Here is a 19,569-nt window from a genome sequence, read left to right as displayed (position 1 = left end):
CCGTAGATCTATTTACACAGCCGAGGTCATGGATCCAGATCTGAATCCAGCCGAATCACCTCAAAATCCGATTCACGGCACCCTTTTGCCGCACCACCAAAGCTGAGACCGACATGCAACCTTGTCCAATGAGCGAGTTACGTGATTGAAAATTTAAGAAGGCGCATAAAAAAGCAATGTATAACCAGAGTGAACTAGCAGAAGACTTCCAAACTGTCTGCCCTTAGCAAGACTTACTAAGTAACTTTATTTATTTACAACCTCTGTCTGAAATCCGCAACTATTCTAATATATACAGTCGACACAATTAACATCATAAATACAAAGCAACGATGGATGCCATCGACAACAACCTAAACTCCCGCCTCCAGAAAAGACGAGAGCAGCTCCTACGGTTTCTCTACTAGAGCTGCCGAATTATTTGACCTAAAATCTCCTTAAACAAGATATTTAAGAAGGCTACTTAAAATACTCAACCTTCTAATTAACCAAATGGAAATGTAAAACTAGACACCATCTGTACAAGATCATCTAACCTACCACACGGGACGACTACTTTATTCCTTTTTTTAATTTTCACTTTATGAGTGAGACATCTACCTAAGGAAATGTACAGAAGATCGATTTAATCTGCGAATGACACTATGTTTAAATGCTAACCAGTTAAGCAAAGAAAGGAGGGGTTAGCTCGGGTTTTTTATGACCCTAACTGTGCTGTAAAACCGTTTGAGATCCTTCATTGCCTTTTCTTCTATTTGGATGGACCGAATGGACGAGGGAGAATCAATGTCAGGCTTGAACCACCGGCTTGGTGTGCCAGAGTCGGAGGGTGAGCCCTGGCCTGTGGTGACTGAGAACCCTGTTGTCCTTGACTTTGGACTTTGTGCAAGATTGTATTTTTTAACCTGTTAATATCATCGCTACGTCATCAGTAATAATTCACATACGGACATATGACACGAAATACAAAACTTTCGCGCTCAGTGAATCCTCCACATGGCAAGGCAAAGAAAGTTGGTGGTACACAACTTTTACTATACAAAGGAAAACGATTTAGTGGTACCTGCTGCATCTGTATATCCCTAAGAGAAGGCCGAGAGAGATGAGGCGGAGTCCCAGAAGCAGCCCAAGGAGGTATGCCTGAATCTCCCTCTACTGGCTGTGGCGCCTGAGCTGCGACCACAGGAATGGGATTAGAGGGCAGGAGAGAACTCAGTAAAATCTTCCCATTCCTCTTATCATCAGGCAAGTCTTCGAGCTTGTCTTTATTTTTGGCAGGAAGATTTCCAGTCAATTTTGTTTGCTCATGTTGGATCTCACGGAGAGAAGCAGACGTCTTTGAAACCTTAGCTCCACCCCAAGCAGGGCCTTCGGTTTTGGGAGGTGGTGGTGGAGTAGCAATTACTGTGATTGGCTCATCAAGAGCACCGGTCAAAAACATAGACAGACCTCCCTTCCTTCCTTTCTTCTTGGTCGCCGCCACTGCTGATGATCCTTTACTTTTCGTATCTACATCATTTTTCTTCTGAAAGGCAATAGGGGTCTCTCTGGTGACTGCATCCTTAGGTTCAGCAGCAATCTGTCATTTGCACAATTAGTCAAGAACTCGGTTAACTTTAACTACGTATTGACAGCTAAAGCAAAGATAAATCACCTTTTCATCAGTAGACTTTAGCACTTGAACATTCAGAACAGTGTTAAAAGGAAGTGGCTCCAGTTCGCTGCCGGATAAGGCGTTACAATCAACCTGACATTCTTTGACTTTGCTCTTTCTTTTCTGCTTCTTAGACATCCCCGCCTTTTTAGGGCCCTTACCATCTAATGCGACTGAAGATGGTTTTGTAGTTGTCTCAGCTGGAATACCAAGCTCAGCAAGGGAGTTCTCCAGTACAGGCTTTCTATGCAGCTTAGCCATCTGTTGGTCGTCAAGAACATGACCTTTCGATTGTTTTGCCTCAAGAACCTCAATCTGTTGCAACTTCTTCCGCAGTATTCTAACTTGCTTGGCGGTTTCTTGATTAGCGTCATTCATGGGCATCAGAAAGCTCTCTGATCTTAACTTACCAGCTTGATATACTGTATCAACCATGGGAACATTATCTCGAAACCTTAAAGCCTCGTTGTCATTATAGTTCTCTTCACTGTTGATGATGGCAGGGAAAGTTGCTGTCGGAGTTGGCAGTCGGCGATGGCTCCAGGGCTCAGATGATCTCATATCAAGCAATTTCTCAATGTGAACTAGAATCTCTGGTGAAGCAGTAGCAACAGCATGTGAAGTGACCGTGAAAATATAGTCCAGGTTGCGAATGACAAGCTCCTGCAATAGATAAAGCAAAATGACAAAACAGAGCATGATGAGAAGTGAGGAATAGAATGCATCATTTCTAATTTTAAACCACTATATGTACAACCGACCTCAACTATTACCGATTTACCCCCTCTACTCCAAATGAAGTACAGGAGCATGAAATTCTAAAAATATTTGAGCCATCCAAATTGGACACATGACACATCAAATTCTGTAAATGTTTTCAGCTTTTCAATTAACTTTGACGACCGCAGATTCTGTGAAGCCCACAGTAGTATTAGGAAAGAAACATATTAGATAGTACCTCACTCAGGACTCAGACCAGAAAGTCATGTGACCATGTTAACTTAAAGATACGATCACATCTCACATCAAGATCTAGTAGTCTTGGGAAGTTGAATATGATATTTCACGCCTTACATATGGAATAGGAAGTTAAATATAACCCACCCGAAGTCCAAATCCCAACAAACGCATAATCACGATGTTAAATATGGGTCATGAGACCAATTCATGACCAAGTTATCAAGGTTTTGGAGGGTGCTACATCGGCATTTTGCACTATGGCACAACGATTGATTCTGGATAAACTCCCAAACCAAGATCTAAAACCATGCGTAAAGCATCTAATTATTATCATTTCACGTGTTTACATAGGGAAAATTCTAAACAAGCTGTATAGTGTATACCTCACAGTGCTTGCGAAGATCATCTGCACCCAGTGCATCTGCAATTTCTAGCATCTGCAAAGCACTTCGTGGTTCCACAAGACATTCTGCAGCCACTTTCTCGCAAAGGCTCTTCAAACTTGGAGCTGACTTTTTCCCAACATCCTCTATTTCCAATCTGGATGGTGTGCTGGCAGACTCCATCTCATTGAACATAAAGCCCTCATCTAAATCTTCTAATTCATTATCGGCATTAATGTTCTTCGTTTGAGAGTCATTAACCGCATCGCCAGGATAAGCAGGATGGTAAATTGAACCAACAATCAGTAGATGTGTTTCACCAACTGAAACTTTAGTAGCCCTCTTCATACCATGCAACCTAGTTACAGCTGGGGGCTTATCCTTACTTTTCTTGCCGTCCCACATATAAACATCACCCGTGCAAGTAACAGCAGAATTCCAATATTTTCCAGCAGAAATACTGACTATCTTCCTTCCATTGAAATAATACACCTGCAAAAGGAGGGAACAGAAGCAAAATGATTAGTACTCCCTCTATTCATGAATAAACTTAATTGTTTCCATTTTGAAATGTCCATGAATAACCTTCGCCTCGTATTAACCACAAGGCGGAGACCTCTTCGATTTGTTATTTATGGACTAGGTTCATTATCATTTGTGCCTCCTATATCCACATTATACTATGTTCCTTTTTTTGTGCATATCACACTCGGAAGATTATTCATGGATCGATGTACTATCAACTCTTCTGCAAAATCATTGAAAGGCAAAGAAAAAGTTTTGACTATCTGCACTATCAACCTGCTGACATTTCAGATCAGGATCAGATGAAACCCAGTAAAATAAAGTCCCATCATCAGTTAACGCCAAACTGTGCACCATGCCTGCCGCTACTGCAACTATGTTAAGCCTCTTCATCCTGTGAAACTTCATTACTGCATTCTCATTTTTCTTCAAATTTCTTGAAACAACCACGCGTCTTGGAGTTACAAGTCGATGGCCCCAGGTGAACACCTATAACAGTCAAATCACCAGTAAGGAATAAGGATCTATAGAGCACAGAAAAAAAATTCTGATATCTGAAACAAGCGTACCTCTCCATCTGCTCCCAAAACAACTGTATGATACTTCGCAGTAGTCACTCCAGTGAATACCTTTCCTTTCAGATATTCAACCAATCTAGGAGTATTATTTGAACTTGAGTTTGAAGTGCCATAACCAAGTTGTCCTTCTTTGTTGCAGCCCCAAGTGAAAACTTCACCAGTCTCAGAAACAGCAGCGGTGTGTTTGTTTGCTGCAGCAACAGCCTTTATCTTCAGCTTTAAAGAGCTAACCTTACGAGGAGTAGGTTGGGTATCCACAGATGCATAGCCAAGTTGGCCCTCTGCACATTTAATTTGAAAGTGAAAAAAACTCCATTAGTACTACATATCAAGTTTGAACATATCTACATGATGACTCGTGTAAGTTTATCCACACGCCAGAAACAAATTATGGTCCTATAAGTTATAATCATATCAATACAATTTGACGAAAGAAAAGCCAGCCAATAAAAGGTAAATGTAAAAATGTGCTATAGTTTTGCTCTTACAGCATTAAACTGCTATAATACCTCGATTAGATCCCCAAGTGAAAACTTCTCCACTTTCAGTAGCAATAACTGTGTGATGTTTAGCAGCAGCAACTGCCTTCACTCGACGAGAACCAAGCCCCGAGACTACTTGTCTTGGTGTAATTACAGCAGCCTGACCACTGCAAAAAGAGAGGTAAGTAAACTATTGGTACACAAGCACATATCAGGCAAACCTCAATATATTTAGCAACAGTGCTAGATAGATATTAACATTTCCCGTGTGGAAATTATATGTATTCTCCTAACCATAATATCCACAAGTAAAAAACACACTCTTAGAAACACACAACTACGTCACATGTATGAGCAGTAATTTCGAGTGAATCTATTAACGAGAAATAATAAATCCACTTTAAGAGGATGAAAAGTTGAACTCTGTTTGGTTGCATATCATCACTGGCTACATGGACCTAGGGAAATGGGCTGCCCCAGAGTCTCATTGGAAAAATTTTAAACCATGGGAAGGAAATATTATCACTTGGACGTAAGAAACAATTACTACATTCCTTTGACAATACAACCCTAATAAAAGGTCATACTCTGTTTGGCTCGTCACACACACTATGTTACTATGCCTTAATACCAAACAGTAACTTAACCATTGATCGGGCCCCCGCAAATATCTCCAGGTCTTTTCGGTCAAGATAGATGAGGTTCAATTCTACCATATACTACATAAATACCATGACGTTACTTTTGAAAGAACTATCCAAAAAGCAAGATTTTCTGATATTTCAGTATGTGTGGCCGTAAATGAGATAGCGAGTGAACATACAATTTTTTTAATCACCTACTTTAATACAACACCACAGAGGTGACAGCGTCACTGCAACACAAATATATGAGTACCTATGAATGTCAAACTCGGGGTGTCCAAGACGGCCGCCCCTTCCAAATCCCCATGTATAGAGTTCTCCCTGAGCAGTAACTGCCACACTGTGAAACTTAGAAGCAGCAGTCAACTTAATATATGAACCCTGAAGTGCATCAAGTTTGCAAGGTAACTTTTGCAAGTGAGCGTTTCCAGTTCCAAGTTGATAATTGGTTCCACTTCCCCAGCTATAAATCTCAGTGGTCACTGCAATTGGCACGTCAAGCATTTGAGTTGACAACAAAATAATTACTTCTCCACGCGAGGACACGGGATACTAGAAATACAATGACCACGGAACAGATGAGTTTCAAATACCTGAGTTATGTTGATCGCCCAATATCTGCTGTACTGGTCCAGAGAGGAGATCAATTGGTGTTCGTGATTTCAAGTCCTCTATGGTGACAGAAGCACCAGCCTGGAGGAGAGCACTAGCAACAGCAATATGACCAAAATGAAGAGCCCTGTGCAGACTACTCCAACCTGATTCTCCATCCTGAAAAAGATGGCCAGAAGGCAGGAAACAAGGCAACAATAACTTAATGAGCATCAAATTCGTATATTGCTTTGAACCTACGAGTCTACGATAAAAACCAATATTAAAGTACTAAGACATGCAAGGGAGTTAGAATATCTATGAAGCAAACTCGTCAACAACACGGCCGTGCAGCTGACAAACGAGCATTGAGCGAATCCGTCCCAATGGGCGATGCCTCAAGGGCGCCCACATATGGCGGAGTAAGAGGGATATGATGTAGCCAACCTTACCCTCTTGTTAACAACACAAATAGGTTGTTTCTGAATGACCCAAAGTGAAAACTACATCAAGTGAACAATACTAAGGAGTTTTGGCTCCATTAGAGATGGAAGCTTAAAGCAAACTCATGTCTAAAGATAATTTCAAACTATCAAAGACAAAGCATATGAAAGGAACTCCAAACGTAAACCCTCAAGTCCTTGCTAGAATAAGTAAACAGCATAATAAGGGGGCAGAACAAAGCAGGATAACACACCCTTGCATCAGGGTCTGCACCAGCCTCAAGAAGCCTTCTCACAAAAGGAATGTGATTTCTCCAAGTAGCAATATGAAGTGGAGTGAGACCAAAAGCATTCCTCGAATTTATATTACCTCCGTTCTTCTTTAGATGAGCCAAAGCTAATTCCAGATCAGCTAATGACCCTTCTCGTACAACAAGCCAAAGATCTTTTTGATTTCCACCCGGTGAAGTTTTGCGGCCATGACTTTGGAGACTATGCTTATGCCCTTGAGACGAGGCCAATCCCTCCATCGACATCAGTTAAGATAAAAAGCTTCTTGAACTAGGTGATTACAAAATTTAACCTCAAAAAGTATTAAACCCAGAAAAGTCTCCCCAAATAGAAGCTGACTATTTCAAAACAGATTAGACATCTATTTGGAAGACACACAGAGACAACACCTCAATGCCCTGGCCTCATCTTAAGAAAACTGAATCGCTAGTCTGTCGTGATAATTTCAGTAAATTATTAAATCTCAGCTATTTTTGTCTGACAGTAAGATCATTAACAGAATAACCTTCTCATATATGTCCTTGGCACGACAATATCAATTTGTCAACCCACCACCAATGCTTTCCTCGTCTCAATCTCTAAGTAATCGACATTTCCATGATAACCTGCCAACCTACTCTGGCTTCTGCAATTCAATATCAAAGTCATATAAGAGCTAAACTCATTAAAAATAACAAGAACCTACATGAAGTATTTAATTGAAACGCAGAAAAAAAGCATACAACACCGACAATATTTTAAAATAAATGGAATCGACTCAATTTATGAATGCAAAGAAAAAGAAGTTACCTATATACAAAGTTTCCGCACAACATTAAAATTTCACAGGGAAATGGGATCATAAAAGTTACCTATGCAAGTAGTTATCAAAGTACAGACAAGCATAACTTTTACTCCAAGAAGTGAATCAAATTAACCATCAATGATAAAAGCAACTAACTCTTGCTCAATACTCGAGATCGATTCCTTCTTGTTGAAGCATCATTAAACCAATCATGCCCAAATGTTTTAAAACAAAAAAAAAACAAAAACAAAAACAAAAAAATTGGTCAATTCTTTTAGGTAGGGAACTTTAGAAAAACTGTCAATTTCACAGTTCTCATTTCTCAACGTCAAAACTGCCAACCAAAATTGTGGAAACTTCAAACGCAACAACCATATCAGAGGCTTAATCCCAAAATGATTTCCGGCTCGGCCGACGTACTTAATATGAGAGTGCAGGTGTTAAAAGAGTTGATCTAACTTCAAATGCACACATCATATACAAAACTTGAAAATTGCTGCAATTTGAAGCATTATTGCAGAAAATTGAGGGACATCAAAGACAATGTAGCACATAACAGGCATGATTACATCAAAAGATTCAAAATTCAGATCAAATTAACATGAATTAGCATGTTATACCAACAATTAAGTGAATTAACATCCAATTACATGCCAAAAATATATTAAACACAGAAATTAAGATCTACCCATTTCAATTCAAACAAATATTAACAAGAAAAACTGCAAATTAACACAAAATTAAACAAAAACAAATACCCAATTATGCTAAACATGATCATATGATTTAAATTTTAAACTACATTTCTTACAATTATTCAAAAAAGCATAAAACTTTGATCACCTTAAGAGAATTAATGAGATGGGTAATGGAAATTAAAGCTCGAAATCAATCAACAATGGTGGAAAGTTAAGATTGTTGATTGTTAGTTCATCAATAATTGGGAAAATGTTGTGAAATTAGATGTGAATTATGATGAATATTGGGTAAATGAATAAATGGAGGATGTGAGTTTATAATGTGTGTGATTCAAATTAAAATGGAATTAAAATTAAAATTGAAAATGATGGAATATGCGTTGAAAGGATTGGAGTATCAAAGCATATGCATGAGGGAAGAGAATTGGTATAGAGATTGTTAAGAGTTGGTGGTGGTGGCCACTCTTTACTTGAGTCACGGATTAAAAAGGGTATTTTTGTCATTTTAGGTGTGATCGATGTTGTGGACGGTTTCTTTCGGGTCTTCTCTGATCTTCTCATTTCACCAATCGATAATAATGAATTCTAGTTACTTACTTGTATTTGTTGTTTTTGTAAGTAAAGTAAAATGTAGTATCGAAACCGACCAGGACGGACCTCTCTCTAAGGTTTAGAGAGAGGAAGTTCTCTCAAAAGAAAAACCCCAAAAAATGAATTTATGGGTTTTGAATTTCTTCATTGGCTTTCATCCCCATTTAGAACATCCTCTTCATCTTTTTCTTTAGAAATTTCTTGAGCCAAATTTCTTGATTTCTACCTCTAAGATTTGACTCTTTTGCTCTCCATTTTAGCATGGGAGAGCTTTTTGAGTCATATTATCTTAAGAATGATGGTGTAAATCAAGAATTTTAAGAGAAATTTTTTTAGATCTAGTATCATTTGGTTATTTAAAGCAAATCTGTAAACAATAGCTATTTTTCTTAATTTCGTCTTGCATTTTTGTAAGTCTCGAATCTTTAGATCTAGCTTTGTTCGAGGTCCAAATCGACCGTCCCGGTTCTGACCGGCGACTGGACATGATTTTGGTGAGCCCAGTAAACGAACTTACTTATCAGTAAGTTAGTAATTTCAAGGTATTGCTAGTTCTTATCAGATTCAATTTTGGGATATGCATTATTGTCTTTTCCGTCTGCAATGTTGATTTGTTTTTTGGGGGTTTTTTCTTTTGAAGAGTTAGACTCACTTTGTGAGAGTCTTTTGTTCTTGGTCTTTTATGTTTTTTCTGTGGTATTTTGAAAGTTTTTACTTTCGTATACCTTTTCGCATCCGAGAGGATGTTATAGGTTAATTTCGGTTAACCTAGTTTCTTTACCTTATCAAAAAAAAAAAAAAAAAAAAAAAAAAAAAAAAAAAAGTAAAATGTAGTAGTATTCTATTTGCTTGTGAATGGAAAAGATTAGGAAGAAAATTCGAAGAGTAAGGGATTGATATTATCTTCCAAAGTAAGCAAAATGTGATGTATTTTACGTATGTGTTTCGGTGCTTATGGGAGGAGAAGGTTGTATACTCGTATATAATACCTGAAAAAGAGTGTCGTTAACATTGTTCTTTCTCAAGTACTGTTTGTTGAATGAGGAAGTACGAGAGAACGATCTCTAACCCATTTTCATGTCTCATTTCACTTTTAGTGTCTTTACAACATACCATTCAAATGTTATGATTTATGTAATCTTTAATATGAATGCTTTGTGATTATAAGAGGTAGTGAAATAAAGAGAGGAAACACTATATTAGAATAGGAGATTTGTACTCGAACAATATAAGTATGTTAAATACTCCACCTCTCGTGCAGTCTTTGGCATGAGTATGCGACAAAACGTTCGCTTTTCATTCGACTTATTGTAGTCGTTTGTTCGTTCAAGTGTGTAAAGAGGTGTTTGCTCTATATCAAACTAGTTGTCATTTGAAATTTGTCCATCACTAGACCAAATTGTTACATACATACATAATTTATTTCAAGTATGATATCAACTAGTTGTATTTGAACTTGTATTGCTGAGATAATAACATACTCTCTCCGTCTTGGTTAATAGTTATCTATTTCTATTTTTGGGTGTTTCAGTGAATGATTATCTATTTCCTTATTTGGTCATCTTTTATATACATGTGGGGTTTTAGGTTTTATGTAGTCCAAACTTATTCGTTTCTCTTTCCTTAATCTTTGTGTCAAAAGTAATAGATAACTATTGATCGAGACGGAGGGAGTATAACCTGATGGGGCATATTCTGCACCGTTGACCAAGTCAACACACTGAGCAAGGTCAAAGACATCCACAGCAAAGTCAACATATCAGACAGCCTAGCCGACGCAATCCATCTACTGTCACACTGGTCCCTACCGGCACCTAGCGTAGGAGACATATCCGCGTACTCATATCCAAGACTCAGGTCGGCCGCCATAGGTCCATCTACGAGGGTAGAACGTCTTTCCACACCTTTAGCCACTTGGCCACTACGTGACAAAAGGTGAAAGTCTATAAATACTCCTCAATCTTCATTGAGGAAAGGATCCACAACTTAACCTAAATACACTATTCATCTAGTAATATCCTCTTTATCTCTCTACAATACATACCTAGCCAAGTAACACAACTTAATCCTTTAAGTTTCGACTTGAGCGTCGGAGTGAGTACGCAGCACAAAGCCAAGCCCCCGATTCGTTCATTGTTGCGGAGAAGCCGAGAGGAACGATAGAGGCAAGAAGGGTTCAACTCAAGACATTATTCTACAAGCCACGGGTGGTAACGATACTTGCTCCGGAATTACACCCGGAACAATTGGCGCGTCGCGGGGAAAGACACTAGAAGCTAGTCACATTCATTCCCAAACAAAAAAAAAACAACAAAAACCCACCCAAAAAGCTAAGAAAATGTCGAAACAACAAGACGCAATCGTGACCGACGAAACCGCTTTCTACCAAGATGATGCTTTCAACAACTCGAGTCGTGCGACCCTCCACCGGTGAGTAATCCAGCGAGTTCGGGATGCCAATAATACCCGACACGCATTGTCGACCAACCAGTCACCATCATGGGGCGGTGGTTGACGTAGCGAAACCGAAAATGCTCCGGACCTAATCGATACGCTGCTCCGCTCACACCGTCACGCCGACAAGAGTGGCGGAAACCGTCCGGGAGACCGGGGCCCAAAACGTGACTCCGAGAAATTTGAACGGAGCACTAGGAGAAGCCGACCCGGCCAAGACGCCGGAGGAGCCCAAAGTGGGCGCGGTAGACCTAAGTCCTTCCCGCACTCGTGGGAGGACGGCGTCCCCGCCACACGAACGAGGCTTACCCCAAAGGAGCCAGAGGAGTCCGACTCGGCGAGTTGGAGAAAAGTCCGAGTCGAAGAAGGAGCCCCCCGCTACGGGGGAGGAGCGAGTTAGGGATGCGAGGAGCCGATCGCCGCGTGCACCGTTCGACACGTGGTTAGCGACCCCTCAACGCCTACGTCCTAGAAGTCCCGGTGCCAACTAAGCTCAAGTTGCCACCCATATCATATAAAGGAGATAGTGATCCAGCCAACCACGCTGAGGCTTTCGAGTCTTACATGTCGGTATGGGAACGGCTGATGAGGTGCGGTGCCGAGTTTTCCCAACAACTTTGCATGGGATGGCTCGAGTCTGGTACAAAGGGCTTCCCGACGGCTCGGTGTACTATTATGCCGACCTGAAGGACGCTTTCCTAGCCCGGTATTCCCTGCAACAGAGAAGAGCCGTAGAGACATCGACCTCCGACTATCGGACGGGAGGGAGGCGAGTCTCTCCGGAGCTATGTGAAGAGGTTTGATGGAAAGGTCCAACAGATTCGAGAAATTAATCCGAGTGGCGGCCTTCGCGGCGATGAAGGGCCTCCCGGGGAGCCTTAAAAAATGAGCTCATCAAGAGCGGAGGCCTAGGCTTGGACGCCGCCGGGAAGTTGGCGACCAAGCCATCAAGGTGGAGGACTATCACAAGACACGGGTAGATCCCCGAGGCCGAGCACTCGAGAAAGAAGAGTCGCGGGAGGACAGCCCCGGGATTTAAAGACGCCGTGACAACAACGGGTCGCGGTCCGATGAAAGACGTCGTGAGAATAATAGGTCGCGGTCGGAGAGATCCGACCGGAAACAGATTTCGGCGAGCGCCGGGTGGAATTCAGGAACGTACCACCAGAGGCGGTATAGCGATAAAACCCCTCTCGTCGTGTCGGCCGCCGAGGTCTTCGCCCTGAGCAAAAACGAGGGCCAAAAGTGGGAGAGACCCCCAAGCCAAAAAGTGACGGTGACACGAGCCGAAGATCGTGAGTACCACGGCCACACCGGTCATTTAACCAACGATCGCCGCCATCCGAAGAATGCCATAGAGGAACCGATCGGAAGGAAGCCTCGGCAAGTACGTTGCAAAAGGCCAAAAGACCGACGCGGCAGATTCGGATAAGAAGCCCGTCTTCGAGCGGATAGGAGTGATTCATGTTGTCATCGGGGCAACGAAACGGAGGGTCGCTCGTGGGCACAAACGACACCGAACGAGCTATATCGGGCCATCAACTTTGTGCCCAACTCGGGGATCCCCTCCGCAAATATCCCCGATATGACTATTGGAAGAAAGGACTACGAAGGGGTCATCGCTCCTCACAAATGCCGACCCGCTTGTAGTCAATTTGGACATATCCAACCACCTGGTCAAGAGGTGCCTGATTGACACAGGCGCATACACGAACATCATGTTCAGAGAGTGCTTTCTCGGCCTCGGCCTGAAGATCAAGGACTTGAGCCCCTGCACCAACCCCCTATACAGCTTCTCGGGGCCTACTGGTACCGCTGGGATCAATCGGACTCCGGTGACGTTCGGCGAAAAGAATGCGGCTAAAAACGTCCTAGCTAAGTTCGTGGTCATCGACGGCTCGTCCGCCTACAACGTTCTCATAAAGCCGAGTCACTCGAGCGAGGCCGACGCGGTGATGTCCATCGGGCCCTAACACGATTTATGTCTCGGACCGGGGAAGCGCATAAGCTCGTCTCCAAAGACGAGAAGGATGAGGTGGTCAACGTCCAGATAGCTGCCCGAGGATGCAACATGCAATCCCTCAAAGAGGCGAAGAAGTCCGAAAAAGGAAAAAGTCCGTCCTTACAGCAGGAGGGCGACCTCATGGATACAACTAGTGGCCGATCGGGAAGGTGTGCCCGTGATGGGCCATTAGGGCACCGGTAATCTCGTGAAAATTTATGTAGCGGCGGAGGTGTCCAAAATAGTTGTGGACACCCCAACGCATGTTTTTACCTAATGAAAAACCATCCAAGCCTTCCATCAAAGTAAATTTTTCCCATCGATTATTTAAAAGAAGCCGACGCCGGGCTCACATCATCATCCGACAAGAGCGGCGATCGATATCAAGAAACGGACGCAAGCTCACATCGTCACACCGACAAGAGCGGCGATCGCTATGAAGAAATACAAGCGCCGTCGCAGATCACCCCAAGTAGTAGACGCCACGGCGATCACCCCAAGAGGTAGACGCCGTCGTGATACTCCAAGTGTTAGACGCCACGTAACACGCTATCAAGAAACGGACGGCTGGCTCACACTGTCACACCGACAAGAGCGGCGGTCGCTATGAAGAAATACATTGCGTCGCCGCAGTCACCCCAAGTAGTAGACGCCACGGCAGTCACCCCAAGAGGTAGACGCCGTCGCGGTCACTCCAAGTGGTAGACGCCACGTAACACGCTATCAAGAAATGACGCCGCTCACATTGTCACACCGACAAGAGCGGCCAAGATCAAGAAGTAGACGCCGGCTCACACTGTCACACCGACAAGAGCGGCAGTCAGTAACATGGAGCACTCGCCGGCTGACACCGTCACACCGGCAAGAATGCCAATCACACTCAGGAAATAAACACCTAAGACTGCCTCGACCAGGCCAAGGCGGAAGCAGAGGAGGCGCCCAATTAATAACATAAAAAAAAAATCAGACAAGGATGAGAAAAGACCTCGGCCAAGCCGGAGGCAGAAGAAACGAGCTCTTATTAAATATGTTTCAGCAAATTACAAAGAATACAGACAATGGCCGTCCCCATTGGGATGAGCCAAAGCACAACCTGCCAAAGTTGTACAAACTACCAGGAAAGAAAAGCAAAAGTTACAAGTATATCATTTGAAGCGCCAAAAGATGGCAGAGAGGAAGGGTTTAGTATTTGGCCCCTGAACGGTGAAACAGATCTCTTGTAAACTTGTTCTCGTCAGCAAAGACATAGTAGTGTGTGAAGAGATAAGGCAATCCGAGACGCCAGTGAGCCAGTGACCGCCGCCCGTCGCCCTATGATATTCTTTGCTTGCCATCGCAGTGGTAGCCGCATCTTCTTCAAGGGGCAACCCAGCGGCTTTCTAGCGGCCTCGGCCTTGGCCTCGCATCATCACCGCCCTCATCCTCTCGGCTTCCTCTTTGGCCGCCTTAGCCTTCTCAAAGAAGAGTCGCTTTCTCGCGGCCGCCTCCTTCTCCATCTTCGCCTTCACCGCCTCCTTGGCCTTCTCCGCCACGGCTTTCTCCTTAGCCTCGAGCTTATCATCTTCGCCTTCACCGCCTCCACGGCCTTCTCCCCGATCACTTCCCTAGCGACTTCTTCGGCCAAATCCGGGTCGGCGCACGGTTTGGGAGCATGACGGTTTGGAGCATCTCAATGTCCTCCTCCTTTTGCTTGATGATGGCCTCTTTGCCCCGAATCACCTCCTTTGAGCCTTAAACAGGCCCCTGGATTCGTCCCTCTCTTGGAGATAGAGGTCGGCACGCCTCGAACAAGGTTACATTTCTCCAAGCGGCTTCAAGCTTTGCCGCGGCCTCGGCCTTGGCTCTCTCAAAGAAGGACCTCCTGCCGAGCGCGCCCTCCCCGAGTTTTCTCTCGGCAAAGAGAGCCTTCTCGGCATCTCCCCTAAGTCTCTCGCTCATTAAGGAGATCCGGCTTCGCCGACGCAGCCACCGCTTAGTGGCATTACGCTCAAAACAGCTTGAGCAACGGCCTTCTCCGCTCCATGAGACGAGCACCGTAACCACGTTCAACCTCGCCGGACTCCTTAATCGCCTTCGTACCTTCCTCTATAAGGCCGGGAGACGGAAGCCTTCTGGGATGAGGGGACGGTGGTGACACTTTGACCCACCGACTGACTGCGGCTGAGAGAGAGGAAGCCTTACGGGATGAAGAGTTGTGGTGACGCCCGATCACCGACCGCGCAAAGATCCCTCCACTTGCGCCCAACGAGAGCGAAAGCCGGCGAGCGGTTGATCTACAAAAATTTAATAAAGGCATCGGCATCAACATTTTTCGACTAAATTTGAGCCACAGGATAGATAGGTACCATGTTTGGCCTTCTTGGACCGGGAGGAGGCACTTCCTTGCCGGCGGTAGAAGTCGTCCCTTTCCTCTTACGGATAAGGGGAGATCCTCTGCATCGAGTCCCCCTCATCGGGAATATCAACAATCTCCACCTTCTTAAGGGAGGGGATGGGAGTTGGAAGGTGTCGACGCGTTGTTTTGAAAACTTTGTTTTCGCGTCCGACGCACTACGCCGCTAACAACCCTCGCCTGCGCCTCCTCTTTGCTCAAGACCTTCACCATTGTTCCATAAGATCATTCGGCGGCGTCCTGTGGTCATGGTCTAGAGCCTTGGGATGCAAGTTAGCAACGGTTTTATCTTTGTGCGGCCCCATTCTCGAAGGATATCCTCGAATAGGTCGGTCCAAAGTGGTGCAAAAGAAACAAAGCAAGAGTCAAGTAGAGGAAATAAATCGAGGTTCGAAAAGGGGAACATGGAGAGCGGTGATGGGCCTCACACCGACCCCACTCACCCCGTGCTAGGGGCGGATGAGGCGACATAGCAAAGCGGCTCATCACGAAGAATGATTCGCGTCGGGGGAATCCATCTTTTCGGCATCCCACTCTTGTCCACCTCAAAGAGCCTCATTGCCCATGACCTCTCATCCTCCTTAAGAACGACCTGCTGGCATCCATTTTAAGATGCTTCCGAGTGACCCATCTGTCATGCTCCGCCCTAGTCTCACACCGCAAATTAACTGGTGCCGGAAGGAGCGGGGCGTGGATAGTCATCCAAGCACTTTAACGTACACCCACCGCCTTGCCGATCCTTGCAAGAAGAAAGTTTGTCAACAGAGACATAACCCTTGACTCCGTTTGCACACCTTTGTACCATCCGACGCGGCGAGAGATTGATGGTTTAAGATGATGAAGTCGGCGGAATAAATTCACCGTCGGAGCCTCTCCCTTAAAGAGACAAAGCCAGACAAAACCGATTATGGTTCTCATAGCCGGGTGCGGTTGGGCAACGGCAACGTTCATGGCTCTAATTATGGCCATAACGTACCCATTCGGTGAAACCGGAGTCCGTACTCCAAATGCCGCATGTATACGCCAAAGATAGCCGGCGGAGGACAACATACGGCTTTGACCCTCCTCGGGGATAACAATTTTGTATCCCCTACCAAAGAAAAAATGGTCCTCGAAAAGTTTCCAGGAACAAGCGGCAAGCTTATGGGACCAAGCACGGTCAAGACGAACCTTACAGGCATCGCCGTGATCCATGACGCATCTTGTCTCCCCTCATTAGGACGAGAACTTTCCGCATCATCACCAAAGTCATCACCAAAATCACCTAAAGAATCATCATCTTCCCATTCCTCCAGAATTTGAGGATCGACTTCAGGAGAAGGAGACCTAGGGCCCCCCGACGCAGGTTTACTAGTCCCGCATCAAGAGAAGACATGTTCACAACAATTACTAACGAAATAAGAGATGAAAAAATTCGTTTGTTTACCTTAAAAGAAAAAACACTCACGGATCAAAGACTCGAAGATTGGAAGAAAAAGGAAGCCCTTGAAAGTTTAGAAAGATGAAGATTTTGGGAAAAATTTGAGAAAACGAAATTGGTGGCCAAAATCACGGAAAAACTGCCCTATTTATAGGGAAAAAGCCCGTGAAGAAGGACCAATCGAGCATGACCCATGAAGCGACAACCAATCGCCGAGCGCAGACACGTGTCGAGCATGCAACCACGAAATGTCAATCGTCGCAAGCGATTAAACGTCAATCAACGCAAGCGGTGACCAAGCGTCTTCAACACGCCCATTCACATCTCTTCGACTATTCATCTTCCTCAACAAATTCCTAGGTATCTAGTCTCCCGGCCACCGATCAACCAAGCTAGGAAGCACGCCGTGGGGCAATCAAAATCACCAAGACTCTCGGTCTGGTCTCGGCCGGCGTCATGTTCTTTTCCACATCGGATACCCTTTACGCATCCATGTGGAGGGGGATATGGTATATGGTACGGCCTAACAAGAGCCACGCCGATGCACAAGAAGAAGCCGTCTGAGAAAAATTTGCGAAAATTACTCGTGCGAATATATGCTCAAGATACATCGGAGCCCATACCACGGCATGACTACGCTGGGGGCAAATTGATGGGGCATATTCTCGCACCGTTGACAAGTCAACACACTCGAGCAAGGTCAAAGACATCCACAAGAAAGTCAACATATCGACAATGCCCTAGCTGACGCAATCCATCGGACTGTCACTGGGTCCCGACACGGCACCTAGCGGGGAGACATATCCGCGTACTCATATCCAAGACCCGTCGGCCGGCTTGCCATAGGTCCATCGGCCGAGGGTAGAACGATCTTTCCACCTGCTAGCCACTTGGCCACTACGTGACAAAAGGTGAAAGTCTATAAATACTCCTCAACCTTCATTGAGGAAAGGATCCCACAACTTAACCTAAATACACTATTCATCTGGTAATATCCTCTTTATCTCTCTACAATACATACCTAGCCAAGTAACACAACTTAATCCTTTAAGTTTACTGACTTGAGCGTCGGAGTGAGTACGCTTGGCACAAAGCCAAGCCCTCAGTTCGTTCATTGTTGCAGGAGAAGCCGAGAGGAACGATAGAGGCAAGAAGGGTTCAACTCAAGACATTATTCTACAAGCCACGGGTGGTAACGATACTTGCTCTGGAATTACACCCGGAACATAACCTATTCAAATGTTAAAATAATCATTGCAAAATTGGGGTCGGAGGCAAACTATTTGTAACTTGCAAGTTTGCACCAATGGAACTTATTTAGAATCACAGGTAAAAGACACGATAATCAATAACACCATTACCAATTAATAGATCCTACAACTAGTTGTACCAAGTTGTATGCTCTAGAATCCGAGCTATATAATAAAGTTTTCGAGTTTTGTTTTAAAGAAGTCGAGCTATACCATAAAATTTTTGAACTTACTCATTTAAACATAAAAAAAATTTACTTTAAGAAGCTCAAAAAAATTACACATATGCTCGATAAAATATAACTTGGTTGTATGATGCTATTGTACCACTGGAGGTTGTTATCTGTGAACACCATTACTACATTAGAAACTATAAAGACATTCACGTACCCGCTTTGCTTTTTGGTAATTTTTCCTTTCAGAAATTGTAACGCGTTATGTGTAAAACTGTAAAATGTCATGCCGTTACACAAGACAATTACTTTACCCAATTAAAATTTCGTATACAAACAAATGTGCTTTTCGGTGAAAATACGTAATACAACCCACCAAGTAAAAGAATTACTTTACTCCAAAATTATACTTCGTACATTCATTCATTCATTATCTACAAATCATCCGACTCCAAAATTATACGTTCATTTATTGTCTACAAATAATCCGCTCCCAATCCCATTTAACAATTTTTTACGTATTTTTCAAGGATTAAAAAAGCAAAACGTGCAAATGAGCCTAAATGCCTAGTCTATGACGGGGAAGTGGCAAATAAGCCCCAAACGTTTGCCACTAAGTGCAAATTAGCCCCATAACATTTAACTAGTGCGAATTAGCCCCATTAGTTATACCCGACGTGCAATTCAGCCCAATTAGAGATATCCGAGTAAAATTCTCGCCAAAAAATTGTGACAAGCCACCGGAAAAATGACTAGGATGGATTAAATTAAATAATAATTTAAAAAAAAAACCTAAATTATCACTACTTAATTTCTTACGTCTGTTTTATTGCCAGAATTTAGGTTTTCCATCTAGTTCAATTTAATCACAACAACTCCGTTTATCAGAGCCATATTAACCTCAATCATCACCATTGATGCGAAACTTCGTAGCTCAAATCGTGTAAAAATGACGGTATATAGTTGTAGTGTGCATAAATTCAATTTCCCCCAAATTTCAATTTTTTTTTTCAGTTGTTGTGATACTTAGTAAATTTTTAATTACAAAAATGGTGATTTATGGGGATGAGGGTAGGCTACATCAAATAAAATTGAGGTGGAAAAAAAATAGAGAAATGGTTAGAGGCGTGAAACTGAAGGAGGAGCTCAAAAACATATGAGAGTGAAGAGATAATTGAAGAAGGAAGCAACGAAGTGTTGAGTAGCAGGTTAATTAGGTAGTGATAATTTATGTTTTTTTTTTAAATTATTATT

General features: G+C 43.4%; 1 protein-coding gene across 1 annotated transcript; it reads right to left on the bottom strand.

Annotated features, from left to right (window-relative positions):
• Positions 1–206: 206 nt before the first annotated feature.
• Positions 207–8,491, bottom strand: LOC141594833 (uncharacterized). The gene is made up of 11 exons (XM_074414826.1): positions 8,179–8,491; positions 6,515–7,176; positions 5,820–5,997; positions 5,480–5,708; positions 4,610–4,749; positions 4,092–4,381; positions 3,799–4,011; positions 2,998–3,489; positions 1,655–2,317; positions 1,064–1,579; positions 207–905 (listed from the first exon to the last, which is right to left on the bottom strand). The coding sequence occupies exons 2-11, from the start codon at positions 6,794–6,796 to the stop codon at positions 684–686; spliced, it is 3,225 nt and encodes a 1,074-aa protein (XP_074270927.1). The 5' UTR covers positions 6,797–7,176; positions 8,179–8,491; the 3' UTR covers positions 207–683.
• Between the last annotated feature and the right edge of the window lie 11,078 nt (positions 8,492–19,569).

Source organism: Silene latifolia, chromosome 1 (assembly GCF_048544455.1).
Source record: "Silene latifolia isolate original U9 population chromosome 1, ASM4854445v1, whole genome shotgun sequence".
Taxonomy (NCBI): Eukaryota; Viridiplantae; Streptophyta; class Magnoliopsida; order Caryophyllales; family Caryophyllaceae; genus Silene; species Silene latifolia.
This window is presented reverse-complemented; position numbering and strand designations above follow the sequence as displayed.

Coding starts and splice junctions, on each gene's coding strand:
- LOC141594833 (XM_074414826.1), bottom strand. CDS start 6,796: ATGTCGATGGAGGGATTGGCCTCGTCTCAAGGGCATAAGCATAGTCTC. Junction 5,709..5,819: donor GGGCGATCAACATAACTCAG/GTATTTGAAACT, acceptor TGCCAATTGCAG/TGACCACTGAGATTTATAGC. Junction 2,318..2,997: donor ATCTTCGCAAGCACTGTGAG/GTATACACTATA, acceptor TATCTATTGCAG/GAGCTTGTCATTCGCAACCT.